The 27,986-nt window shown below is 33.5% G+C and overlaps 1 protein-coding gene across 1 annotated transcript in view; it reads left to right on the top strand.

Annotated features, from left to right (window-relative positions):
- TMPRSS15 (transmembrane serine protease 15) overlaps positions 1-27,986 on the top strand; it is a 133,033-nt gene that overhangs the window by 27,912 nt on the left and 77,135 nt on the right. The window contains exons 6-10 of the mRNA XM_060149405.1: positions 312-445; positions 6,313-6,421; positions 14,354-14,460; positions 21,334-21,474; positions 22,172-22,321. Of these exons, the coding sequence (XP_060005388.1) occupies positions 312-445; positions 6,313-6,421; positions 14,354-14,460; positions 21,334-21,474; positions 22,172-22,321 (641 nt within the window). The remainder of the gene's footprint in view (positions 1-311; positions 446-6,312; positions 6,422-14,353; positions 14,461-21,333; positions 21,475-22,171; positions 22,322-27,986) is intronic.

Below are 27,986 nucleotides of genomic sequence, written 5' to 3'. Positions count from 1 at the left end.
GTAACTAAATGTCCAAACTGTAGTACTGATTTGTCGAGGTTAAAAATCAACAAAATAAACATCATATTTGACATCTATGAAGAAATATGTATCATTTCTTCAAAATTTAAAACTCTAAGTTTTTACAAATGATCAATTAATTAAATGAAATAAATATTTCTTTTGGAAATTGAAATACATGCTTATAAGTAAGCATATACTTACCTAAATGACAAAAAATACATGATAACTACCCAGACATTGTACATATCTCATTAGTTGGAAATTAAATCTACTATGCGGGAAACTTATAAATCCAATCTTTTTTTAAAAGGACATGTCTCAGTAGAGTGCCCATCTGATTCAAGGCTGTGTGCTGATGCTCTAAATTGTATAGCAATTGATTTATTTTGTGATGGAGAATTGAACTGTCCAGATGGCTCTGATGAAGACAATAAAATTTGTGGTAAGTGATGACCTTCCCTCCCTCTTCCCCCTTCTTTTCCATCCTCCCTCACTATGTACTCACACACATACACACACACCCCTCAAGTACCAAAAACTACTGGAGAATGATATATCCCAATAGCCATGTTTATAATTTAATACAAAACTCTAGAAAATAATTATATTAATATTTCCTAAACTTTATCACATGACATTAAGCATATTAATTAAACAGAATTCCATTTGACAAGTGTAGAAAGAATGCTGTAGTTAATGTCTGGGGGAGGAGATTGGCATTATTTTTCATCCCATATTAAGCTACTACAAACTATTATGAATTTGAACACTTTTTCACCGTCTTATCATAATATTGGTCATTTTATTTTTGCTATTTTAACAGTTTCTAACTCAGTAATCACCACCCCTTAATTTTGATTGTTGTCTTTATTCACCTTTTGGCAAAGAAACAAAAGATATCTTAAAAACTGTACTGAGTTGTAGTTCTGTGAACAAGGGAAATCAGCTACAAATAAGATCTTCATGTTTGATCAATAAAATATCTGTGTTTTTTTTGTAAATTTTGGCATTTGTTTTGAGTGCTAATAATTTTTAAAATCACTATTATTATTATTATTTAACACTTAAGTAGTACTTACTAAATGCCAAACATGGCTCTAAGTGATATAAACATATTTCTTCTTTGGCTTATTTCTTCATTTTATCACTGGGTAATATACACATGAAAGATTAACACATAAATGTACATACAGATTGGTAAGGAATGTGAGGAACTATCTGAACAATTCTAATCTATAATTTGTTCTTGAAAAATTAAACAGCAGGAATTGAACAAATTTTTGGTGTGGTTTACAATCAGTTTAAAAATTGACCATGAGTACCATTAGTTCCCGAAATGTGAAAAGGCTTTAGTTACAATTTGCTACACTTTGTTCTTCTGTTATTTGTTATACTTTGCTCTTCTTCTTGATTTTAATTGAAGATGAATGCTCCATTACCAACCAAAGTTTAAAAAATTACCTATACCCTCAGTATATACTTGAAAAGACAGGCAGTTGTTCTGTTTCCCAGAACCAACTCAAAAACTGGCAACTTGACTGAAGAGTCTTCTACTAAGCAATCCTAATTCAAATGTTCTTGGATAAAATTCAAACTTCAGAGTTTAACTACATACTTTGAAGTGCACTCAGGGCATATTGGAAGAAAGTGTAGGCTACAGAATATTTTTTAATCTATTTTATATAACTGAGTTACTCAAAGAAAAAGAAAACATCCTATTTTGCTATGGTTTTCAGGCAGTTTTCAAAACGTTTTCACAGAGAATGTGATGCAAGTGCGCCATCATGAGGTAATAAAGGTGATGCTGATTTATATTTCAAAAATAATGTGTATCAAAGTGAGACACATACCTTTAAGCCTGTATAATGATGATCGATAACTTTAAATGGGGAAAAATATATAAGATGAATAATCAGAAAATGAACCACACCTATTATGTGCTCTTTACTGTCATGGAGTTTATAATTTTCATAAAAAATTAGTTATCCATGCATATCAAAAAATAACCATAGAAATATCCTATGTGTGGCAACTTGTCCTAAAACAAGTTATAAGGCCATGAATTATTTTTCTTAGTCATTCTAAACTCATGATGTGAGCCTCACTATTAGAACTGAATTCTCTAAATTTGCCTGAAAAACATAATCAAACTGCATTATTATTTTTCAATATCATGGAGGTTTTATGTTAATTTAAACAGTATCAATTCACCATCCATGTCACTAACTTTCTCAAGCCTCTGAATCCTCGTTTGCCACTTTTACTTGATTCTCGTCTTTATTTGTGTTTTAAAGTTAGCATTATATCTATTTTTGAAAAACAATTTAAAGTTGTTGTGGGAAAAGTGGACAAATCAATTACTTTATCCATCTAGGATTTTTCAAGCATATATAAGTTGTTTTATTTATTATTTAATCATGAATGATTGTGAGTTCTTCACCTCAGCACCACCTCAAACTTCTATAGCATAATTTCTACATGAAAGCCCTGTCCATCAATCTACGTTCACTGAAAAATTATTTTAAGAGAATTCTCTATGTGAAACTGACCTTTGCTCTATCTCTTTTTTCTCCTCCAGCTGTGAGCTCTAATTCTAGTTTGTGTTATTAATAGAGTCATAATAATGTTGACTTGCTAAACAGCTTCTTTTACAGTCTTTAGTTATTTAGGTTTTCACAACTTATAGCTGACTATAGCAGAACCAAGATTTCTTTAAATTGTTTTTTTCTTCTGATGAAAATTGCATCAGCAGGAAAGTTCACTTTTTAGCTGACCTATGAGAAGAAGAGATGCTGACTCACAGCCTTTAGGATAATGTTCAGGCCTGTTTGGAAGTTGGCAAGTGTCTCCATAGATTGTTTGCATGCACAATGTATGTGCATGCCTTATACGTATGTGCACAATAGATGGGCAGAGATCATGTTTGATTTACGTTCCTAGAGAATTCAAAACCCTGAGAAAACACACAACTAATAAACATTGAGCCAGCAGAAGGAGCTCTCAGTGGATCCTAAGAACACACCTATATGAATCCCATTCCATTACAGGCAATTTCAGATAGTGCAATAGAATGGCTGATATTATTTGGCAGGCTCATTGATCTCTCACTGAGAATTTTTTTTGATGCTACACTTAAAAGAACTTCGTAGTCAAAAATTATAATCCTGAATACCCAGTAATCCTACTCAGCCATGACTGGGTTATCTCTGTTTTGCCAAAAGTCTGTCCTGCTTCATGACATGTAACATTAGGTTCTCCAGAAATATCCTGAAATTAAATGAAAAAATGTACGAGAAAGTCCCTAGCACAAGCCTATATCTTGAAATGATAATATTTTGGCATTCTGAATTTTGCTATTATAAGTAGTTCAATATTATTGTAATTTTATTTTAAATGTGTTCAGGAATATTCTTCTTAATCTTTACTTAAGTGCAGGAATTCCCAGAGGCCCTTTAGAGCAGAACTAGACCTGTAGATTATCCATTTCCACTAAAACTCAGCAACTTCATAGAAAACTGAACAGGCAAACGATCATATTCTTAAGGGCAAGCTAAATATTATGATAAACAATCGTAGCAATGTAAGACAATTATAGTTTATTTATCACTTACGTTATAGTCCAAGAAAGATGGCAAGAGGCTGTGTTCTGCAGACACTCAGCATGCCGGTTCCTCCACCATCCTTTCTGTGCCAAGTTCTCCCCTGGATCCTTTGCAACCTGCTGAGAGACAATGGAAAAATGTTATAGAAGATGTTTTTAGAAATCATATCTGGAGATAAACACAATCACTTTCACTATAGTTTATTAACCAGACTCTGTCACGTGACCCATTTTAGGATATGCAGTCTAGTCATGTACCTAGAAAGGGACTGAATAAGGGTATGGCAAATATACAACAATCTCTGCCACCAGGGTCATCACTCAGCTTTTTGGAAATTTATGAACCCCATTGTACAGCCCAAAGCTATTGATATCTTCCCCCCAAATATGTAGTGAGTGGACATGAAGAATTACTAAAGTGTCATCAGCTTTGCAAATAGGTTTTACAAATTCTAAAACCAGTCTTGTTTTTTTCCTTTTTTCACTCTATCTTTTTTTACTCCCTCCTGTTTGTTGTGAAGTGCTGTTGCAAACGTGATCTATATTCTAATTTTAAAAACACTGGACATGACAAAATTCTTTTAATTTTCTGTTTCTTCTTTCATTTAAAATTTCTCTCTCTCTCTCTCTCTCTCTCTCTCTCACACACACACACACACACACACACACACACACACCCACACACACACACACATCCTGCTTTTCAACGACTGAGTGATGTCACCCTGATAGCTCTATATATTGCTGTATTAGGCTAATATTAGGTATTGCCTGGCTTTGAATCAACCCTTGTAAGCTGGAAGAACTTATGTTAGTTAACTTACCCGTTCTGTACCTCAGCTTCCCCACCTAAAACTTCATAAATTTGTGGTGAAGGGGACATTAACACTTATATAATGACCTTAGAGCAATGCTGGCACATAATAAACATTCCACCAATGCTAACAGTTGTATTTTAGGGCTGGTAGGATTGATTGTTCTTTCTTACTGTGTTCCTAAGTGTCATAGTTTAAATATAAACTACTTATAATAGTGGTGGATTTTCTTGCACTGCCTATACTCTTGGAGCCCACATGTTTCTTGACAAACTGTGACTAAAAAGCTCCATATATCACTTAAAATACAAGCAGACACTATTCTTACTTTTATGGTCATTGAAGCTAAGGGATTTTCTCATTTATTCGGCGTGGTTTGTGATGCACAGAGAGTTAAGAGTGAAGAAGGAGATTTTTTTTTTACAACTAGAAAATTATTTCACTCTGCATTAAACAGACATATATTTTACTGTTTATCTTCAAATCATACAAATTAGCCTTAATTGTCCTTTCTGCTCCAGCAAGTATTACACGTAAGGTGATTCAGTTCTCTCAACAAGTCACAATTTTTTCTCTTTAATTTCCTGAAGTCTATGATATTGGGTTATTATCTTTTCTGTTCTTAATTTTTTCCCTTGGGAATTGGGCTATAATAATCCAATGCATAATCCAATGCAATTAATTCCTAAATGGCAAAAAGCCAACCAAAATGTGGTATTTTTATCAAGATTTCTATGTGCTTTTCAATTTCTTTCTTCTGTTCATATAAAATGTTTGATGTCATATAATAGCTTGTGTTTTATAACTTGGCAGAATTACTGTGTAATGTTACAGTGGGTTTTTCCATTTATCAATTTAGGATTAGCTTATTCTGCACTCAGATTCCAAGGGCAGCAATTTAATTTTGATAAATTTCCTTGATTTCCCTGCCCTCTATCAACACTTCCAACATACGAGGAATAAACAAAATACCAAAAGAAAAAGGACATATTCCAGGAGTCATTATTTTAGAATTATGGTGTCAACAGTAGTAAGAATATAGAAAATAACCTAAGAAAAGCTAAAGATTGTGAAAATCAAATCAGTTTTATTTTTAATGCATACTATACATAGCAAGTATAAAATAAAAAGCTACAAATTATGACTCCTCTTTCATGCTTTCAAGATTTTAATCTAGTAGGAAATGACTCAGATATAAATTAAGACAACTAGTAATTCATGACATTAAGGAGATGTAAGAGAAGTACATGAAATAAATGTGCTACAAGAATTAAAAGAGGAAAATGAGTTGTCATGGGAGAGAAAAACACACTCAGGAATATTGAATGAAAATACTGAGCTAGATTGTGAGTTCATACAAAAGAAGCAAGTGATGAAGGTTAAAAGTTGTGTGCAGTAGATTGAATGGAAGGATCTCTTCAGACCCCTTTCACCATATGTATCATTTTCCTGGCCATTTTCTGATCATTTTCAGGAAAACGTATCACTAGTGCTCGTAGAGGAAGTTCACCCTAGCTCCAATTTAATGGGGAAAATAAAGCAAAAAATAGTAGTTGCTTCTTTAAATTGGAAGTTTACAATTAAGGTGTATTTGTTTTCTTACAAATATAAAAGAATATACTAAAAATGCAACTTAACTATGGGTATTTAGAAATAGAATGATTTTCTAAAGGATCTATAATGGGTTGTGTAAGAGTATTTGAAAATAGCTAATAGATTTAAAACACGAAATCTGATCTATTTCCATTCGATCATTTTAGTTTTGTGAAATGGCCTCGTATAGATTTAATCATGAGTAGTCTATGAAGGTTCGTTAGGCAATTTGAATCCCATTTCATTTGAGAAACCCTTCCAAGATTGTTTTGTCTAATATTAATTGCCATTTTTTCACAGCCACAGCTTGTGATGGAAGATTTTTGTTGACTGGATCTTCTGGATCCTTCGAAGCTGCCCATTATCCAAAGTCTTCTAATCCAAGTGTTGTTTGTCGGTGGATTATACGGTAATATACCATCTTCTATTCCATGTTCTTAAGTCATAAAGTCTTTCTCTGATGCAGTTAGTCTTACCATATTTAGTAATGTATTTATTTTTTGGACAATTTTTTCATTAACTACGAAGCAAAGCCTTCCCAACTGATATCCTGTCCAAGAAATTTCTCTCTCATTCTTAACCTTTTAAAAAGGAATTTTGCCCTATGAACAATAAATGGGGCCATCTCATTGGGCTTTGTGGAAAGTTTTTTTTTCCATATAGTTGGCACAAATCAAATGCTGCCAAAATTAACAACATGCCTGTATGTCTCTGTATTGCAAGAAACTGTATTTCACTTAGCTGCATCTTAGCTACAGAGTAGTTCCTTTCTCATTATGCTTGCATCCATGTGAAATCACCAATGGTGTGATTTGGTCATGGCAGATCAAGAGCTGGGAAACCCATTATACTCATCCTTTGTGTTGTATCTTGAATAACACTTAGTTCATTTACTATATATTTGACCTCCAAGTCTTAATTCAATTGACGAATCCAATCATTATGATGATCAAAATAATCAAACTGCTGATAGCTTGTCTACTTTAATATTTGCCTAAACGTTTTTCACAGAGGAGTAGTACCTAATGTTTCTCTCAGATATTTCAAGGTAAAGATCATTTGTACTAGAATAAATATAAGGAGCTCTGAAATAAACTCATTACAATTGTTTTAAAAGTACAAGATTTCTCACAGCCTTAAATAAGTTAAGATGCAAGTAAATTTCCCCCAAAATATACAGTTGACCCTTGACAACAGAAGGCTTAGGGGTGCCAATAGCCCATGCAGTCAAAATCCCCATATAACATTACAGTTGGCCCTCTGTTCTATGGTTCCCCAGGGTTTGTGTAGTATGCATTTATTGAAAAAATCCACATATGAGTGGTTCCACATACTTCAAGCCAGTATTTTTCAAGAGTCAATTGTATATATGTATTTTCTATTAAGCCACTGAACATTTTTCCCCACAGAGCATTCAGCATAAGTGCTCTGTGGAATTCATTTTGAGAAATGCATTCTAGTTCGTTCATTTTTCTTAACAGCTGTATGAGGTTATGGTTTCCCAATCTGACCTACTATATATTTATTTTAATCATTGTGATAACTCACTAGAAAATGGGGAATCAATATAACAGCTGGTTAGAGAAGGCTAAAAGACAGAGCTTTGTGTTCTTGCCAAACAAATGATAGGAAATGGCCCCATAAAGACTCACAAGAGTTGTTTTCCTAAGTAGACATATTCCAGAGATGAGATGAGGTATGAAGGGAAAATTGTTCTAAGCACATTTACTTGGCATTATTCAGGAAACCAAGAACATCTTGTTCTACTTAAATAATTTCTATTTTGGAGCTCAGCCTCATGTAAGTCATGTGATATAACTAAAAGCACTATTTCCTTTTTTTCATGCTCTAAAGAACATGTTACTTGTGTTCCAAAGATAAGATTTTGTATTTAAAATGGCAGTTCTAGGTAATTCTTGTCAAGTGAAAACTTAAAAATTTAGAGGACATCATTTCTAATATAATCACATCATATTTAAAGAGAAGTATTTATAAATGGCTATTAGCATTGTTCATAAAAAAATGAAAAATATTCAATTCTTTACCTAAAATGCCAGCAGAAAAGCTTAGAAAAATCTTAAATTACTTCCTTTGAAAATTGAAAGAAAATGAATTCTAACTGATCTACATTCCTAACTACACAGTGATTTCTTCATGTGATCTTTGAAATTTTATTAATACTAAATAATGATAATTTAATTGTTCAATCCACTTCTTAGTAGAGCTAGGTCAAAACTACAGAGAGGTCTTATAAGCAGATCACAATAAATTTTTGCTATAATAGTACATAATATCATTTATGTAATAATCACACTATGTTAATTAAAGATTTGTATGGTTCTATTCTTTTTACTTCTTTTTCCATCACTTAATTTTTAAAACTATTTTAAGAAATTCACCATTAATCTAAGGATGATTTTTAAAACCTATAGAATCTAAAATAAATAAATACTGTACTTCATGATAAAATTATGATTTAAAATTATATAAATAATCTAAGTGTATTTTCTTTTCAAAACTGATTACTACATTAGAGATGCATTAGACCTGATGGTTTGTTTTTCCTAATGGTGATCAAAATGGGGTTAAGACAATAATGTTTCCTACAAGCTTGGAAGACCAAATAACTAGTGGAGAAATGGTTAAGATGCAGTTAAGCTATATTTTGGGATTATATTAAGACCACATGTAGCAGAGTGTCAGTGATGGAGAATGTGAGCACTGGAGACTGTCGGCATGGGTTTCAAATCTGGCTTCTTCAGATTCAAGATATGTGATCTCAGAAAAATAACTAAATCTCTTAGACAAAATTTCTACATCTATAGAGTTCAATATCTCTAACTACAGGGGTCAAAGTCATTATGAAAAGTAATATTGAATGTAAAACACTTAGCACTTTATTATATGCTCAGTAAAAATGGGCTCTAAAAAGAGTAGCTATTGATACAAAAATGTAAAATATAAAAATTACATTTAGGAAATTATCCTTTCCTTCAAAAATTCAGAAGGTAACTGTGGTTAATATTATAAAAACATCAGATATGATATTCTACAATTAATCTCATTTTTATAAATGCCTTGTTTTATTGCAAATAAGTTGGCTTTTCTGAAACAGAAGAAAGTAGAAAACAGTATGCACTCATTTCTCTCCTCTACTTATCTACTTTGAAAAAGTAAACAGCTTCTGAACACAAAGTTTCCTAGGAAGCTCCTCTTGCATCCTTTAGTTTCTTGAAAACAACATCACTTGTTAAAAAAACAAACAAAACAAACAAGCAAACAACAACAACCAAAAAAACCTCACTGTTTTCTTGCCTGGAGACACCAAAACTTTCATTAAAATAAGAGAAACCATCCCTCAAGGCAGCTTATTTCTTCTTCTTTTGTCTTCTTCAGTTTTGATGCTGGATTTCCTAAAGTTTGCACTAGCAGGCTCACTTTCCACATAAATGAAGAGACCTAACGGAGGTAGAATTTTTTTAAACAGCTGCCATCATCTGCTTCTCTCTCCTTCTCTCAGTCTGCTCTGGGAGTATCTCCTGCTCCCTCATGTTGATCTCCTTCCACCCCTGTCAACCTCCTGTGGTTACTAAATACATCTGAGGGTAGCCCATGAGAGTGGCATCTTCTGCATCTGCCTATCTTCCTCCAGTGGCCCTCAAACCTGAGAGCACATCACAATCACTCCTGGAGTATTTAAAAATGTACATCCCCAAATTCATTCCAGAACCATGGAATCTGAAATCCAGGGTTGAGGTCCCTGTGTCAATATTTTTTAAAACCAACCCACCATTGTTCTAACCTCATCTTCCTGACAGCAAACACTGGTCATATCCAAAAACCTGGGTTACTGCTTACATGTCTTTTAATCCTCCCCTGCTAGTCGCTGCCATTGCAATGTTGTCAACCACACTCCTTGAAGACTAAACCTTAGCCCTGCCTCCAGCCCCTCATCAGGGATCTAATATGTTTGCCAAACCTCAGGTCTTGCCCCAAATGGACATTTCCCAACCATGAAACTTAGAGTTTCAAAATTAACTACATTTGTGATGAATGTCCCCAGTTTACCAACTGATCAAGGTACTACTGATAACTAACCGAAAATCCAAACTTGCCATGCCCCTGGGCAGGAGCCATGATTCAATCAGCAGCCTCCAGAGCCAGCCTCTGAAGCCAAGTATCTTCTCAGTCTTCTTCTTGGCTTTGGAGACTAGATCTCTCCCTATTATCCACACTTTCAATATTCAACCAGCTTCAACATTATCTATGCTCTGCTTTAATTGTTTGGCCTTCCTCCTTTTTGCAGAGTTCAGGGGAACCTTGTACCTCCAAAACACTAAAGAATTATTCACATTTCTGATCCTACACTTCAGTGAGACAGTAGAGTTATAAATAGTCATTGCCCTGGACACCTTTTCCCCAAACTGAAAATTAAAATTTGAGCATTTTTCCCCACAGAGCATTCAGCATAAGGTAGATAAGCCATTGGCAACTTGATTATTTTGGTCATCATAATGATTGGATTGGTCAACCAAATTGAGAGCTTGGAGGTCAAATATATAGCAACTGATCCAAATTTTATTCAAGATTTAGCACAAAGGGTGTATATACAGGGTGTTCTCAGCTTTTAATCTTTCGTGACTAAATCACATCATAGGAGATTTCCATACAGATGTTGGCATAATGAGATAGGAATTATTCTGTAGCCAAGAAGCCTCAGCTTTTGTTCCCCCACAAATATGTTGATTTAACAGTGAAATGTGAACCAAAAGTCATTTATGGGAATTCCAGAATTCAGTTAAGAAGTTGAATACCCCAGGTGAACACAAAGCCAAGGACAGCTGCACTGAAATGGACAAGAAGGTCAAGTTTATTTTACCCTCCATCAACTCCTTCCCCAACACAGCACAGCTCAGCACAAGTCTTGACTCACTACTTCTTCCTTGGAAGGAAAAAGAAGGATGAAACATGCATCCAGTGTCCCAGCTTTTCCAAGAGCTGCCTAAGGGACTAGTTTCTGTCTCACCTCATATGGATAAGTGATGGAATTGGTATTGTTTGGATGCCTGAGAGATACTGAGAACAAAGAGAAGTGGATACAGCTTGCTATGGCCAGCAAGGCTTGATACAATTGGAAGAAAATGCACAATTCAAGGCTTCTCCCTAAGGATGGAAAGAAAGAAGTGCAGCATGCTTCCAACATTCTGTTTCAAGAGCTTCCCCAGCAACGGGTATATGTCTTGCATGAATGAGGAGCTGATGAGCCAGCACAATTTGCATGGACTGTGGCTGCAGAGAACAAGGTATAGTTGGGTGACATGCTGTGGTAGGACCAGAGAAGATGCAGTGCCACATACAGACACCAGAGAGAGCAAAAAATTAGACACCACTCAAAAAGAAACTTGCAAGGTTCTAATTGCTCTTGAACAGTCAATGGATCTCATACTAAATCAAAAAGGAAATTAGAAAATGTCTTGAAGCAAATGAAAAACAACAACAACAGCAACATACCAAATCTTATGGGATAGAGAAAAAGAAATGCTAAGTGGAATAACCTAGAAGAAAAGGATAAATCCCTAGAAACTTACAATCTACTAACACTGAATCATAAAGAAATACAAAATCTGAACAGACCATTTACTAGTAAGAAGATTGAATCAGTAACCAAAGACCTCCCAACAAAAAAACCATGACCCACTGGTTTTACTGGTGAATTCTACCAAATATTTAAAGATGAGTTAATACTAATCTTTTTCAGACTCTTCCAAAAATTGGAAAAGAAGGAACACTCACTTTGATACCAAAGCCAGACAAAGTCACCACAAGAAAAGAAAACTACAGTCTGGATAATATACCCCTGATAATATAAATGTACAAATCCTTAAGCAAAATACTAGCAAATCAAATTCGATGGAAAATTAAAAGGATTATACACCATCACCAAGTGAGATTCATCTCTGGGATGCAAGGATGTTTCAATATATAAAAATCAATCAACTTGATACACCACATTAACAGAATGAAGGCTAAAAATCACAGGGTCTTCTCAACAGATTCAGAAAAAGCTATTGACAAAATTCAACACCCTTTCATGATAAAAAACACTAAGCAAAATAAGGATAGAAGGAAATTACCTAAATCTAATAAAGGTCATACAAGAAAAGTTCAGAGTAAATATCATACTCAATGATGAAAACGTAAAGGCTTTTCCTCTAAGATCAGGAAAAAAACAAGGATGCCCCCTCTCACCACTCTTATTCAACTTAATACTGGAAGTCCTAGCCAGAGCAATTAAGCAAGAAAAAAAAATACAATATATCCAAACAAGAAAGGAAGAAGTAAAATTATCTGTTCACAGGTGGCAAGATCTTATATATAGAAAACCATAAATTCCACAAAAAAATCTGTTGGAAATAATAAAATAATTCAACAAAGTTACAGGATACAAAATCCACATAGAAAGATCACTTGCGTTTCTATACACTAATCATCCAGAAAGGAAATTAAGAAAACAGTCCCATTTACAATAGCAGTAAAAAGAATAAAGTACTTAGGAATAAACTTAATCAAGGAGGTAAAAGACACAGTGAAAATAATAAAACATTACTGACTGAATTTAAAGACAAATAAATGGAAAGACATCTCATGTTCATGGATTTGAAGACTTAATATTGTTAAAATATAATAATGTAATATAATAATGTCCATACTACTGAGCATGATCTATAGATTCATCACAATCTCTATCAAAATCCCAATGATTTTAAAAGAAAAAAAGAATCCTAAAATTCATATGGAACCACAAAGGACGCCAAATAGCCAAAACAATCTTGAGAAAGAGAACAAAGCCTCATACTTCCTGATTTCAAAATATATTACAAAGCTACAGTAATCAGTACCAGTATAGTACCAGCATGAAAATAGACATACAGACAAATGAAACAGAATAGAGAGGTCACAAATAAGCCCACACATATATGGTCAAATTATCTTTGACAAGGATGTCAAAACTACACAATGGGAAAACAATATAGTCTCTTCAACAAAGGCTGTTGGTAAAATTAGATATTCAGATGCAGAAGAAAATTGGACCTTTACCTTACACCATGCACAAGAAATAAACTCAAAATGAATTAAAGGCTTAAACATAAGACCTGAAATCATAAAACTCCTAGAAGAAAACATAAAAGGAAAGCTTCATAACATTGGTCTTCACAATGATTTCCTGGATTTGAAAACAAAAGCACAGGAAGCAAAAGCAAAAATCAACAAGTGGCAATATATCTCATTAAAAACCTTCTATACAGCAAAGGAAAAAACAGTAAACAACAGAATGAAAAGGCAACCTAAGGAATGGAAGCAAATATTTGCAAGCCATATATCTAATTAGGGTTAATATCCAAAATATATAAGGAGCTCCTACAAAACTCAATAGCAAAATAAACCAAATAAAAAGTGGGCAAAAGACTCAAATAGATATTGCTCAAAAAAAAAAAAGGCATACAAATGTCTAAAGGGCATCGCTCAACATAGTAATCATCAGGGAAATGCAAATCAAAATCATAATGGCCATTACCAAAAAAACAGAACATTATAAATGTTGGTGAGAATGTGGGGAAATTGGAACCCTTGTGTGCTGTTGGATGGAATGCAAAGTGGTGTAGATAGTACGGAAAACAGTATGAAGCCTCCCTAAAGGCATAAGAAATAGAACCACCATATGATCTAGCAATCCAATTTCTTGGTATTTATCCCAAAGAATTGAAGTCAAGATCTCTAAAAGATACACACTCCTATGTTCATTGCAGCATTATTCACAATAGCTAAGAGGTGGAAACAAACTAAATGTTCATTGACAGATGAATAGATAAAGAAAATGTGGTGTATACATACAGTGGAATATTATTCTGTCATTAAAAGAAGGAAATCCTATCATAGGCAACAACATGGTTGCACCTTGAGAACATTATGCTAAATGAAATAAGCCAGTCATAAGAGGACAAATCCTGCATGATTTCACTTATATGAAACATCTAAAGTATTCAAACTCAGAGACTCAAAAAGTATAATGGTTGTCAGAGGCTGGGAGAGAAAAAATGGGGAGTTACTGTTCAGTGGGTATAGAGTTTCAGTCATGCAAGTTGAAAGAGTTCAAGAGAGCTGCAGTATAATATTGTGCTTATAGTTAAAAATACTGTTCCATACATTTAAAAATTGTTAAGAGAGTCTATCATGTTACATATTCTTTATCACAATTAGAAAAATACATTCAAATTCTAGAATACATTGAGTTGTGCCAACTGTTAAGAGTGTAATAGTCTATTTTTTGCTTTTAATTTAGTGTAAACCAAGGACTTTCCATTCAACTGAATGTTGATTATTTTAATACATATTATACAGATGTATTAAATATTTATGAAGGTGTGGGTTCAAGCAAGATTTTAAGAGGTAAGTTAAAACAAATATACAGTCCATTATCAAAATGAAAATATGTGGAAAACTTTTTGGAGTGATGTGCTTTCCCTTTGATTTTTTTTTTTTTGAGGTTGTATGTCTGGTTTTATTTTCTTCCAGATATGTAGCAATATGATTTGTGAAATAACCCATTCTCTTATTGATGCGAGTTGTTTGTTTGTTTGTTTGTTTGTTTATTGGAGTCTAATTACTTTACAATGTTGTGTTAGTTTCTGCTGTACAACAAAGTGAATCAGCTATATGTATGCATATATCCCCTCCTTCTTGGACCTCCCTCCCATCCACCACCATCCCACCCATCTAGGTGATCACAGAGCACTGAGCTGAGCTCCTTGTGCTATACTGATGGTTCCCACTAGCTATCTATTTTACACATGGTAGTGTATTTATGTCAAACCTAATCTCCCAATTCATCCTGCTCTCTCCTTCCCCCACCCCCCATGTGCACACATCTGTTCTCTACATCTGTGTCTCTAATCCTGTCCTGGAAATAAGTTCATCTGTACTATTTTTTTAGATTCCACATATATGCATTAATATATGATATTTATTTTTCTCTTTCTGACTTACTTCACTCTGTATGACAGACTGTAAGTCCATCCACATCTCTGCAAATGACCTAATTTTGTTCCTTTATATGGCTGAGTAATATTCCACTATATATATGTACCACATCTTCTTTATCCATTCATCTGTTGATGGGCACATTTAGGTTGTTTCCATGACCTGGCTATTGCAAGTAGTGCTGCAATGAACACTGGGGTCCATGTGTCTTTTCGAATTATGGTTTTCTCCAGGTATATGCCCAGTAGTGGGATTGCTGGGTCATATGGTAGCTCTATTATTAGTTTTTTAAGGAACCTCCATATTATTCTCCACAGTGGCTGTATCAATTTACATTCCCACAAACAGTGTAAGAGGGCTCCCTTTTCTCCACACCCTCTACAGCATTTATTGTTTGTAGATTTTTTGATGATAGCCATTCTGACCACTGGGAGTTGATACTTCATTGTAGTTTTGATTTGCATTTCTCTAATATTTAGTGATGTTGAGCATCTTTTCATGTGCCTCTTGACAATCTGTATGTCTTCTTTGGAGAAATGTCTACTTAGGTCTTACACCCATTTTTGATTTTGAACTGAATATGAGCTTGTACTTTAAGTTACTGAAAGGAAAAAGAAAAACTGGTCCTGATTATAAAAATTAATAATTTAGTGCTCTGTGTAATCAAACTTCTTAATAATAAATGATGTACTGTTTCACATGATTCTCTTCTAATTGATGTTTTAAAAGTCATGTGGAATTCTACTATACTGTAAGTGTTGCTCCCCATTCAGCAAAATTCAAACAAACCCTAAAAACAGCTATTTTGCTTCAACAATGAATCTCTTCTTTTTCTATTTTTATTATGCACTCTGCTTCTCAGTCTCTTGAAGGACTATTACTAATAAAGTTGGTAAAACAATGAGTAGATCAGGATGTAGTCTCACTAAATGGAAGGTGTGGATGGTATTGTTATTATGTAGCCATTTGTCATTATGGACATAGACACCAGTGGGAACTGAGAAATGGCTGGGAACGCTCTAATAATACATGTGTGACTACCCCACTTTATTCCATCTGGTCCCCAAATGAATAGACCTATTCATGATATCCAACAAAAGTAGGAGTGAAATTCCAGGAGGAAATAAAATAAGGATGAAGAAAAGAATGTGGCAGCGGAGTCCAGGGAATAACTAGTTTTCCTCACACATTTGAGGAATAATCAATAGTCATCTTAGCAGAGCTAAGGTTACAAGTGACATCTCTTATTAACATGTGTATAAAGCTGTATTTATTTTAATAATTTTGGATTTTAAATTGCATTTGTGAGTAATGAAAAGTAGATCCTATCGAATAAATGTTTTGATTGACTTATTGATTTGAGAAATATTTAAGCATATGATAATAATAAGAACTTTTTATTGGGTGCTTTTAATATGACACACATCATACTGAGTACTCTTTGTGGATATCCTTATTTAATATTTTCAATAAATCTACAAAGTATGCATTACAGGAGAAGAAAATGAGATCTAAGAAGTTAAATGACCACAAGTCCACAAAGCTAGTTAGTGTTGGAGATAGAAATCAGACCCAGACCCTCCGACTTCAAACACAATGCATTTATTCATTGTGTTTTAAAAGCCCCAAGTACAAGTATAATCATGAGTATACATAAAACAGATGAACTCATGGTAAATCACATTTGGCTTAAATAAATGGACCAGCCATTTCATAATCTACTTATTTCTGTAGTTGATAAATCTAGCTCCTTAAAATTATGTCAACATAAATATTTACATAGGTGGACAAATAAGCCAATTCATATAAATTTCTCCAAGGGCTAATGTGATATTAATAATAAATTTTAGCATACTTTGATCACTTGCAATATGCAAAGTAGTGTTCTTAGCACTTTAACTCAAAAAAAAAAAATTCTCCCCTGAACCATATTACACAGGTGCTATTAGAATCTTTATTTTACAGATAAAAACTAAATTCATAGAGGTTAACTTCCCAAAAATGATAGGTGTATATTACCCTCATGTTCCCTTCTCTTCAGATACCATTTGCCTGAATGCTATTTTTACTTATTTTCACATGCTTAGATCATCAGAAATACATAACTAAATCTTAGAATCATTATATATAGTGATGTCAATAATGCACAAATAATTATCATAAAAATGCAATAAACTAAATATACAAATAGAAAATAGAAAAAATCTAAGGAAATGAATTTAAATTATAACAAATAGGTAGTTGTTTAATTTTTAAGGTCTTTTTGAAATATAAATGTATTTCAAAGTTTTTTAAATTAAATATTTTAATTTAACTTGAAAAAATATGAGAAATGGCATTAGCTGTTAAAATTGCTTTTAAAGTTTAAAATAATACCTTTTTTAAAGATATGTAAAAATGTCTTACCTCCAGCATCTAGCCCATGCCTGATATATTGTAAAAGTTTAGTATTTGTTGATTTAAATTTAAACCAGCAGGTTTATATATCATGGTATTATAGTAGTTAATTAATGGAGATCAGTAGCATTTCTTATAACTCTACAGTTATTTTGTTTTGTAACAATGCTGATACTTTCACTCTTGATTCAAAATCCCATCTTTTTTTCTAAATATTTTAGCAAGTTTCTTATGGTGAGAGATGTGTACACAATTACTTTTATTAAATTACAATTCAGAATAAAGATAATTATCTTTATCATGTGGAAAATATATAGATATTTTAATTAAATCAAGGAAAATAAGATTATGTAAAAGAATTATAAGAAAATAAAAGTATCCGGTACGATAAAATAGTTCTTATATACTTGATTAGGGGTAAGTTAATATGAACAAATTTTAAAGGCATTTTTCAGTCATTTTTATATACAGTCATGATGTAAAAGTTCTCTGAATAGATTAACAGGATAGTAGTCAAAAATGTTTTCTTTAAACTGTAGTGATGAAGGTAAAATATTTAATTCATTGGTGGTAATAATTAACAGTACTGGGTATGGAAGTGGTAGAAGATGATAAATATGCTCCATTAATGCTTTATTCAAAAAATACATAGATATATTTATGTATCCTCAAAGAAAGACAACAGAAACAGCCTGTATGAGCACGCTGAAACCAATTTCAAGTTGACAAGCCAGGAAAATGCATTTCTGTGTGTGTAGTTGTTACACCATTCTTTATATCCGAAGTGCTTAGCTCTTCTTCTGTTCCCAAAGGACTATTAATAACATATCCCCAATATTGGAGCTTAGCAGTTTAAGGACATGTTTTTAAAACTGAATCACACAAAAGTGGGTAGATATAGATGAAGTTATGTAATAAACATAGTGGATCTTCCTGAATTGTCAACTTATCCTACAACAAAAATAATCGTATTGTGGACACGGAATTAAATAATATATACAAACATTTTTCACAGTAAAACATTTTTATTAAAATTTGTGCTTTTATTAGAACACTTTCATGTAGTGTTAGAAGTACCCGTTCATTCACTTCTGTTGATAGGGGTATGTTATATGGGAAAGTTTAACAAACACTGGCTTAAGGTGTTGGACTTCCCAGAGGCTCTTGAAGATTCCTCAGTGATAGTCCCTGGAAAAATTAAGAACTACTTCCTCAGTACTCCTATGGCATTTCTCTCATATCTATCAATTCCAAAGTAATTTTTTTATAATTCATTAACCTGAACTTTTCTAATAGGCTAAGAGGGGAACTTGGTTATTTCTTCTCCAGCATTTAGCACCATACCAAATTTATAGTGAGCACTCAATAAAATGTGTTGTCTGTATTAGAAATCCTTTATAACACACAAAGAAGCTAATCTAACTGCAGAATTTCTTCTCTTATGAATAGGATAAAATAAACAGTTTTGAGCTAGATCTGTTGAATTATACTCTATGGAAAGTCTGTTATCCTTGCCCATTGCCCTCATCTCAAATTCCCCTGAATTTTAATTATGCTTCCCAGCTTTCCTCTTTTGCAAAACTTATTCACCAGAGCCTTTATTGTTAGAAGACAAATGAGTTAATTCACACAAGTGTGGCTGCTTGGCAACTTTAATATCCATAGCAATATTGTTTTTTAGTAAAAGGCACTGGCTTTTCTTAAGGAATTATTGCTTAAAAGTTTCTTGTGTCAGGTAGAGAAAAATCCAGGCTTTAGAAATTATTAGGAAATTGTTTTTTTCTTTCAACTCCTGCCCTGACTCTTTTATGACTCTTTTATGTAGGCAAACTCTATTGCTATATTTACTCACATTTTAATTCATGCATCCAAAAATTGATTAAAAGTTTCCCATGCTCTGACACATGGCAGAGGCTCAGAAAGCGTTAAGTGTAGTCTCTGCGTTTTCAGGGCTTACAATCCAGTTGAGCAGATCAAGGAATAACAGCTAGCATTCACTGAGCACTTACTATATACCAGTCACTCTATCATGTGGAAATTACTTATTTACTCCTTATCACAAATGTTTATGGAAGGTGTTATACCACAACAGAGGAAACTGAAGCACTGAGAAGTCTCATAAGATGTGGAGCCAGAAATGAATCTCATGCTGACTCTGGAGCCTGTTTTTAACCACTGTCTTCTACTACCTTTGTGGATGCATAAGATAATATTCTCTCCACTGCATCTGTGGCTCTGGGACTCTTTCTAGTCACAACTTTAAGAATGTGATAAAAGATTTACAAAGCCTCAATAGATGCAAATGTTCTACACCATTTCTAGAAATTTATGTGTAACTCTGAAGCGTATTAATGAATCTCAGGACATAAACCCCAGACTAACTAGACTAGTACAATAACATTAGACAACATGGGAATCCAACACATCACAACCATGAAGGGTGCCATTGAACCAGTAGCCACATTCAGATCCTACCAGAAGCCATGGCCCCCCCAAAACTCCATTGCTATAGAAAAGAAAGAAAGAAAGAGAGGCAGATAGGTTTGAAGCAAAGTTTCTAGAATATTCACATGCTTTAAGCAACTAGACATTTATGGACTACAAAGATTTTAAATATGACAACCATTTGGGTTACACAGTTACATATGCTTGTAGAAGGAATCTAAATAACCAATGTAGTCCTTCATGAGAAAATACTGAAAGAATGAAATACAACTTTATTGCAGAAAAGAGTAAGATATAAATCAATGCTTATTCATGGTTTTCTTTCCATTAGATTTTCCTGAAATTATCATGCATGTAATCACATTTTTTCACTAATTTCTACATGATAAGCACAGAAATTTTCAGTAGTTTATGAAAGCATCTTTCTTCAGAACTCAATAATTAACAGTGGTGCTTTGTCTTCAATCTGCAAGTGAGATACCTTTCATAAACTTGAATCTTATACCCAGTTCAAACTGTTGAACTAAAATGTGAAGCCATTGCTTCCTATCATTTTTTTTCATTATCACTCCCACTAAGAAACTTTTAGACCTTTTTCTCCCCTAATTGCTCCCCACGAAATTTTAATATTTCAGATATTCTCTATACCTGTTTATGTACTGTACGGCTATCTTGGACTTTATAAATTTAAAAACTAAGAATTTTTCTGTCCCTGAATACAAATTTTTACCACGTAGGAGGCAATATCACCCCCTTTGAGAATGTATGTGCTAAATAATAAATTTCTATAAAAGCAAATTTTATATAACAATGCTTTTTTTGGTAAATCACCATGTGAGTACTTCTTATTTCTCAAGCACTATATTAACCCTTGAAAATACAAAGGTTAGAAAGTTAATATCTTTTGTAGCTAGAATTAAAATGGAAAAGAGATAAGATCAATATCTGTAGAAACAATCCTTAAATTGTCTAGGATTATTTTGAGGTCTTACAGCTATATGGGTAGAAACCTAAAGAAATACCCTTATTTCTACTATTGTGATTGAGTTTAGCCTCTGTTAGTGTGGCATGGGAAAAACCTGATAGAATCAAACTCATGTTTTGTTTTATAACTGTTTAACTTGTATGTTTCTTAGATTAATTTTTTCCGTAAAAGAATGGATCTTTTTTAATATGTGTTTACAGTGTATCTAACTAACAATTAAAAATGAAAATATAGTTTATCAAACCACAAATATATGTAATAATTTGAAACATTATTATTATAGGACAAGAGATATTTATTTTAAATAAATTAATTATAGGACTAATGCTTTTAGTTAACAGTAGGATCAGATAAAAAGATTGATAGATCAATTGATTGATTGATGAATGGATAGATGGATGGATGGACAGATCAATAGATAAGTGAATATAACAGTCATTCATTTTCTTTTGTAGCTTCTCTCTGGTCAAATAATCCTGGCACAATTAGGATTTTTTCCAATCAAGTTACTGCCACTTTTCTTATACAATCTGTTGAAAATGATTATATTGGCTTTAATGCAACATACACTGCCTTTAACAGCAAAGTGCTTAATAGTAAGTATTGTTTATTCCTTAGCCTTTGAATCTTCAGGTGCTTTAATACTGTAATGGAATTTTAAAAGTAGCAGGACCTAATATTTTAGAACAGGGTCACTATCTGTTTCATTATGCAGGTTCTTTAATGAGTATCTCTTATGTATACCTTTCTCCAGTTGATACTTGCAAAGAAATGAGAAATTAGAAAACAGCTCACATTCTTCAAAACAATCAAATAACCAATTTGAGAAAAATTGTAAATCAATAGGAAAATTAAACTTTCATATACTGCAAGTATTCAAAGCTTAAGAAATTAGCATAAAACTAATTTTGAGAATGTTCTACATCAACCTAATTTTGACCAGAGTATTAAATTTAGTAAATAAATAGGGGGAGAAAAAAATTTGGGACAAAGTTTATGTGGGTAAGCCAACAGAGGTAAGATATAAAAATTAAAGAACTATAAGAACAAGATGCTTGTCTTTGCTGAAGCCCTAATGGGGTATAGGAAACATAAGAACACAGTTGGCAACAAAATGATGTGTTTTTTTTTTTAACTAAATGGAATTAAACAATTAAAATGAATTTAAAAAATGATTTTGTGCATGCCACTTAATTATAAACTGTGAGTTTACGTTATTTTCAATTCAATCTATTATAATTAGTCATATTGTTGACTACATTTGAAATATTTTATTATTTTTTTAATTTACAGATTATGAGAAAATCAACTGTAATTTTGAAGATGGCTTTTGTTTCTGGATCCAGGATCTAAATGATGACAATGAGTGGGAAAGGATTCAGGGAAACACCTTTCCTCCCTCTACTGGTCCAAATTTTGACCACACTTTTGGCAATGATTCAGGTATAATTCATATTTAATTCATAAACTAAAAGAAAAGTGTCATGCGCTGTTCTATAGTTCCGGACGTGCAGGCCCAGTGGCCACGGCCCACAGGCCCAGCTGCTCCACGACATGTGAGATCTTCCCGGACCGGGGCACGAACCCGTGTCCCCTGCATTGGCAGGCAGACTCTCAACCACTGCACCACCAGGGAAGCCCCAGATTTTCTTTTTTTTTGATCATGGACTAATAAATGAATTTAAATGAAAACGGTAATCAAGTAGGCAAGTAAGAGTATTTCAAGAAATATATTTTTTACCCTATATATTCATGAAATGTTGAAAAGTACACAGAGGCCGTTAGAGACAAAGAGACTTGGGTTGTCACCCTAGATTTGCCACTTATTATTAACTAAGGAGACTTGTGGGAGGTAAATAACTGTTCTGAACTTTGGTCTACTCTGCCTTAATTTCCATTTCCTGATTGTTCATTGCTAGTGTATAGAAATGCAATTGATTTTGTATGTTGATCTTGTACCCTGCAGCCTTGCTGAAACTGTTTATTAACTCTATTAGTTTTTTAAGAATTCTTTAGAATTTTCAATAGATCAAGATCATACCATTTTGAAATACAGATAAAAAGGCAGGTTTACTTCTTCTGATAAGCTTTCTTAGTCCGTCAGAGCTTCCATAACTAAATACCACAGACTGGTTATCCTAAACAATCAATATTTATTTTTCAAAGTTCTGGAGACTGGAAGCCTGAGGTCAGGGTGCAAGCATGGTATGGTTCCGATGAGAGCCCTCCTTTGATTCATGGACACCAGCCTCCTTACTGTATCCTCACATAACAGAGAGAGAGAACATAAGAGAGAGCTCTCTCCTGTCTCTTCTTATAAGGTCACTTATATTGACACCATCATGAGGCCTCCACATTCATGACCTAATTATATCCCAAAGGACCTATCTCCAATATCATCACATTGGGGTTTAGGATTTCAACGTATGGGGTAGGGGTGGGGGACAACCATTCAGTCCATAGCAGAAAAACTATGGAAGAGCTGATTCTAAAGCATGATCCCAAGGGAAAAGTGGTGTTTTTGTAGGTATATTTTTCACGTGAGTGGGATATTAGAAATGGATTTCAGGTGGAGACATTAACATTGAGATAATAAAATTTGAGAAGACCAGAACTTATTGGGAATTATCAGGAGATAAGGAACTCATAGTGAGAAGACCAACCATGTAAACCTTGGAAGCATGTATTCATAATACTAAATACAATCTAATTACAAATCTAGAAGTAATACGGATCTTACAAAGTAAGGAAAAGGACAGAATAGAAATTCATGCATTTAGATAATTTTCTTAGATAAAATCTATCCTATAGTATCTCTTTTTACTAATGAGAATTCAATTCAGTTCAAAGAACACATATTAAAACCTCTCTCTAACCAGGTATGGTTCTAGGCATTGAGGACACAGATCACACATCACCATTTCTACAAAGTCTTTCTGGAGCCTCCAAGTTAAAATCTTCCTTTCCGTTAAACATCAAAGCACCTCTTTTGTTTTTCCTATCACATGGCCTTATATCTGCTTACTTATTTGTTTCTTTCCAACACAGTGTTCTCTTCAGGAACAAGAACCTTGTCTTTTTCATCTTTGAATTGCTAGTGTATTCTCAGTGCCTGAATCTAACATGTAAAATTATTTTTAAATATATGGATGAATGTCTATAACTTTTATTCAGTAAGTCATTTCTAAATAAGTGATTGACTACATGAAATTGCTTATAACATAATAATAGCTTGAGCACATATGCATTGTAATTTATTATTAATAGCCCCTTATATTACAAAGATCAATATCCTTGTTTTTATAACCTGAAAAGTAAATGGCTTGAGTTAATGTCAATTGTGAATGACATCTAGTAAGGGTACATTAAAAAGTTATTTTTTTCATGGTAAAAATGTATCTGAGTAACCCTGATTCCTTAGAAAATATATCCTCAGAATAATAAAATACAGTTCATCATACTACTTCAAATTGAAAGTATTTCTTAATAAAATGTGCCTAATTTTAATCTATTTCCCTACGAAATCATTGAAAGTTCCTCTCAGTGTGTTTATTCACTCCTTTATTTAAGAAGTATTTTTTGAACCCAGGCCTTATTCAAGGCCTCAGAATGTATCTGTGAATATAAAAAAGATTTTCTGCTCTCATGGAACACATATTTTAGCAAAGAAAAACAGAAAATAAGCAATATGCATGACAAGTCATTACATTTTGGGGGTCTGTTTAATGTGAATGAGTACTCTGGGAAAATACAGAGCTTAGTAAGGTCAGTGAGGAGGGCAGGTGTTAAGGTGCTTTTGCAAATTAAAATAGAGTCATCAGTTCCGGTCTCATTGAAACAGTAAGTGACATTTGAATCAAAACTTCCAAGGAATGGAAGGAATTAGCCATATAGATTATTCCAGACAGAGGAAACAAGCAGAGTAAAGGCTCTAAAGGGAGTGTGCCTGACCTGCTTGAAGAAAGGCCAGGAAACCAGCATGGCTGAAATGGAATCAATAGGGACAGTAGGGCCTAGATAACAACAGGTCTTCCACGGCTTTGGCTTTTTCCCCAGTGAAATTAGGAACTATTGAAGTTTAAGTGTAGGAATGAGAGAATTCACACTGGCTGGTAGAATATTTTATGGCAGGGCAAGGTGTTGTCAGAGAGACCAGTGAAAGGCTATCACCTAATCCAGAAAAGAGGCCATGGGACTCTCAGATATGGTGAGAAGAGGTCAGATTCTGGATATAATCTGAAAGTAAAGTTAACAGGATCCTGCTAAACTAGTTACTAGTGTGGACCTATAGACAAAAAATGTGCACTGCATAGATGGCCAATCTCATTAGACCTACATGTTTAATACTGAAAATTATGACATGTATCATCTCATATATAATTTTTCTCTTTTGAATAAGTGATTTCCAGAACCTGATACTTTATGGATAAATTAGTAATCTCCACAGCTGAAGACTAACCCCAAGTGATAATCACCCAACCCTCTAAAGAATCCTGGCCTAAAACAGTCAAATAATTTGACCAATTTTTTTCCTTAACTTTAATAAAAAAAAAAAAAGTCTCTACCACACTTGGACAAGGGTAGTTAGAGGAAAGTGCAGAAAGCATTTATATCTACTGACTATGGCAGATAGCTTTTACGTAGCTGAACTCTTTGATGTTCATATTATCATTTTCTCCTTTTATGTCATCATAATAAGAGATAAAAATAATTCCACTGATATTTGAACACTATAAGTACGTTACAGGAGAAAAATGGTTTCAGCTTGCCAACAGATTAAATAATGAAAGAAATAAAATGAAACTGACCAAAGTGAAAGAGGTTGAATGTCAGGTAGAGGTTTTAAATAGTTGGGTTGGAAATGGAGTCTCAGGAGAAAGTCGTGTAGCAGGAGTTATTTAAAATGAGATGAGTTAGAGCAGTTCAGAGCCCACCAGAGGCAGCACTGTAATGAGAATGGATGAGAGGCCTTAATAGGTCCTTTCCAACTCTCATACCAGTGATTTCATAACCTACCAGTCATTGCCCCCAAGGGGCATTTTTCTTCCAGCCTGCTTTTTTATGTGTCAGAACATTCTGCCTCTGAGATGGAAGGGAATTAAATCTCTCCCGCTGTTCCTCTTACCCATGAAGGGTTTTTTGGTTTTTTACCTTAACTTTAAATGACAGGAAAGTCTATATGAAACAGATAAACTTTGAATTAACATTGCTTTAGGGAAGAACATCCAAGTCCCTTAACTTTCTGAGTCCTTCTGAAGAAGTTTCTCCTAGTGGAGCACCGGCTCCTGAATCTCTGTTTTTTCAATGCTCAGTTTCTCTGTACTTCTCAGAAACAAAGGGAGTTGGTGGAGATGGTGGCCCTGATACAGGGCAGCATCATGGGATGCTCAGCAGTGGCCTGTTTTTTCAGAACGTTCAGAGAAAATGAGGTTAGTAACGTGAAAACTTAAGAAATGGAAGAGTCACAAAAGAGCTAGCGGAGCCAAAGAAAACATTTTTATTGGCCTTTCTTGGTGAAATCATAATTTTTCTAACACCTGGGGGCTAGCATAGTGTAGTAGTAAAGATCATTAAAATAGAGACCCTGATATCATAGCTAGGTTTAAATTTGAGCTCTGCCATTTAGACAAGTTATCTATCTACTATCTCACTTCCTTCATCTGGAAAGTGGGTCAATGATAATAGAACCTGACTTTGGAGGCATGTTATGAACATTAAATTGGTATGTTGGGAAAAAAACTTAGGAAAATACCTGGCATACGAAAAATGCTTTATAAATGTTAGATATTATAACTATTTTCTTTTCATGCCACAGATGTATTCAACAGAAACAAATTGGCTGTGATATTGTTCTAAATACTATTGTTCAATTTTCAAAAGTATATTAAGTCTTTTGGATAAGTCTTTTATTTAGCTTATAACCTTATTCTAAAATAAGTAGAATTTTAGTGTTTCAAAGTAAAATTGTCCTTATTTCCTTACCTTTCCTGTGATGTTGAATTTCAGAAAATAATATTACTCTTTAATATTGATAGAATCTGACTGAATTTGCACCATTCTCCAATCTAAACCTTTCAATATTTATCTACCAGATTCAATTAACTTTATATGCACCCACAAACTCACAAAGTGCTTTATATAAGCTTATTTTCTTCTTGAGAGGGACCTCCAAATTTCCAGAAGGTCCTGCCATCTCTGCAGTTTCTGCTGTCTCTACATCAGCATCAGCACATGCCCAGCACTTCTTTTTATTTGGGCTGTTGGAGGCAGAGGTTAGGTTCAGTTCATAGAGAAATAAGCAGAAAAAGGGATAGGTAGAAGTTGTAAGAGAAACCTTATGGCTCACAGAGAAGGCTCACTGAATGCTTAAATTACAAAATGTTCTGGGTTTGAAGCTGACTCTGCAATTAATTCCAAGAGCTCTCAAAGATATTTCAAGAAAGCTGATGGAGACGCAAGAGAGAGGAGATATGGGAACATATGTATATGTATAACTGATTCACTTTGTTATAAAGCAGAAACTAACATATCATTGTAAAGCAATTATACTCCAATAAAGATGTAAAAAAAAAAGAAATTATCATTTAACCATATAATTCCCCATATGGTTATGGAAAATATCTATTTAATCATTTATTTTGTGCAGTACTTTAATAAATTAAAAAAGCCAGTCAAATTAGTGTAACAAGAACATATTAAACAGTATTCAGCTAATCCATATAGAGAATTCAAAAATGTACCTTGTCTTTCTTTTTGCCAAATTTCTAGTAAGTTTTAAAAGTCACATGTAAACATAAATACAATACACAACGGAATACACTAAATGACATCAGGGAAGTACAAGTGCAACTGAGAATTCCAAAGAAGGGGTTATATCTAGTTGGAAAGACCAAGAAGGGTTTTCTGAAGGAGATGTTAATTTGATTTAAATGACCTCAAAAAATTTGTAGGATATTGACAGGTACAATTGTAAGGAAAATTAAAAGGACAGGAAAACAGAAACAAAGACCCCAAGAGTTATAAAATTTTTCGGTGATGGAAAAATTAAAATAATCTAGTTTTGTAGAAGTGCTGCATGTCAATATTAATACATGAATTATAAGAACTA

The sequence above is a fragment of the Lagenorhynchus albirostris genome, chromosome 5, assembly GCF_949774975.1.
Source record: "Lagenorhynchus albirostris chromosome 5, mLagAlb1.1, whole genome shotgun sequence".
Lineage (NCBI taxonomy): Eukaryota > Metazoa > Chordata > Mammalia > Artiodactyla > Delphinidae > Lagenorhynchus > Lagenorhynchus albirostris.
Note: the sequence above shows the minus strand (reverse complement) of the source record. Positions and strands in the feature narration are given on the sequence as shown.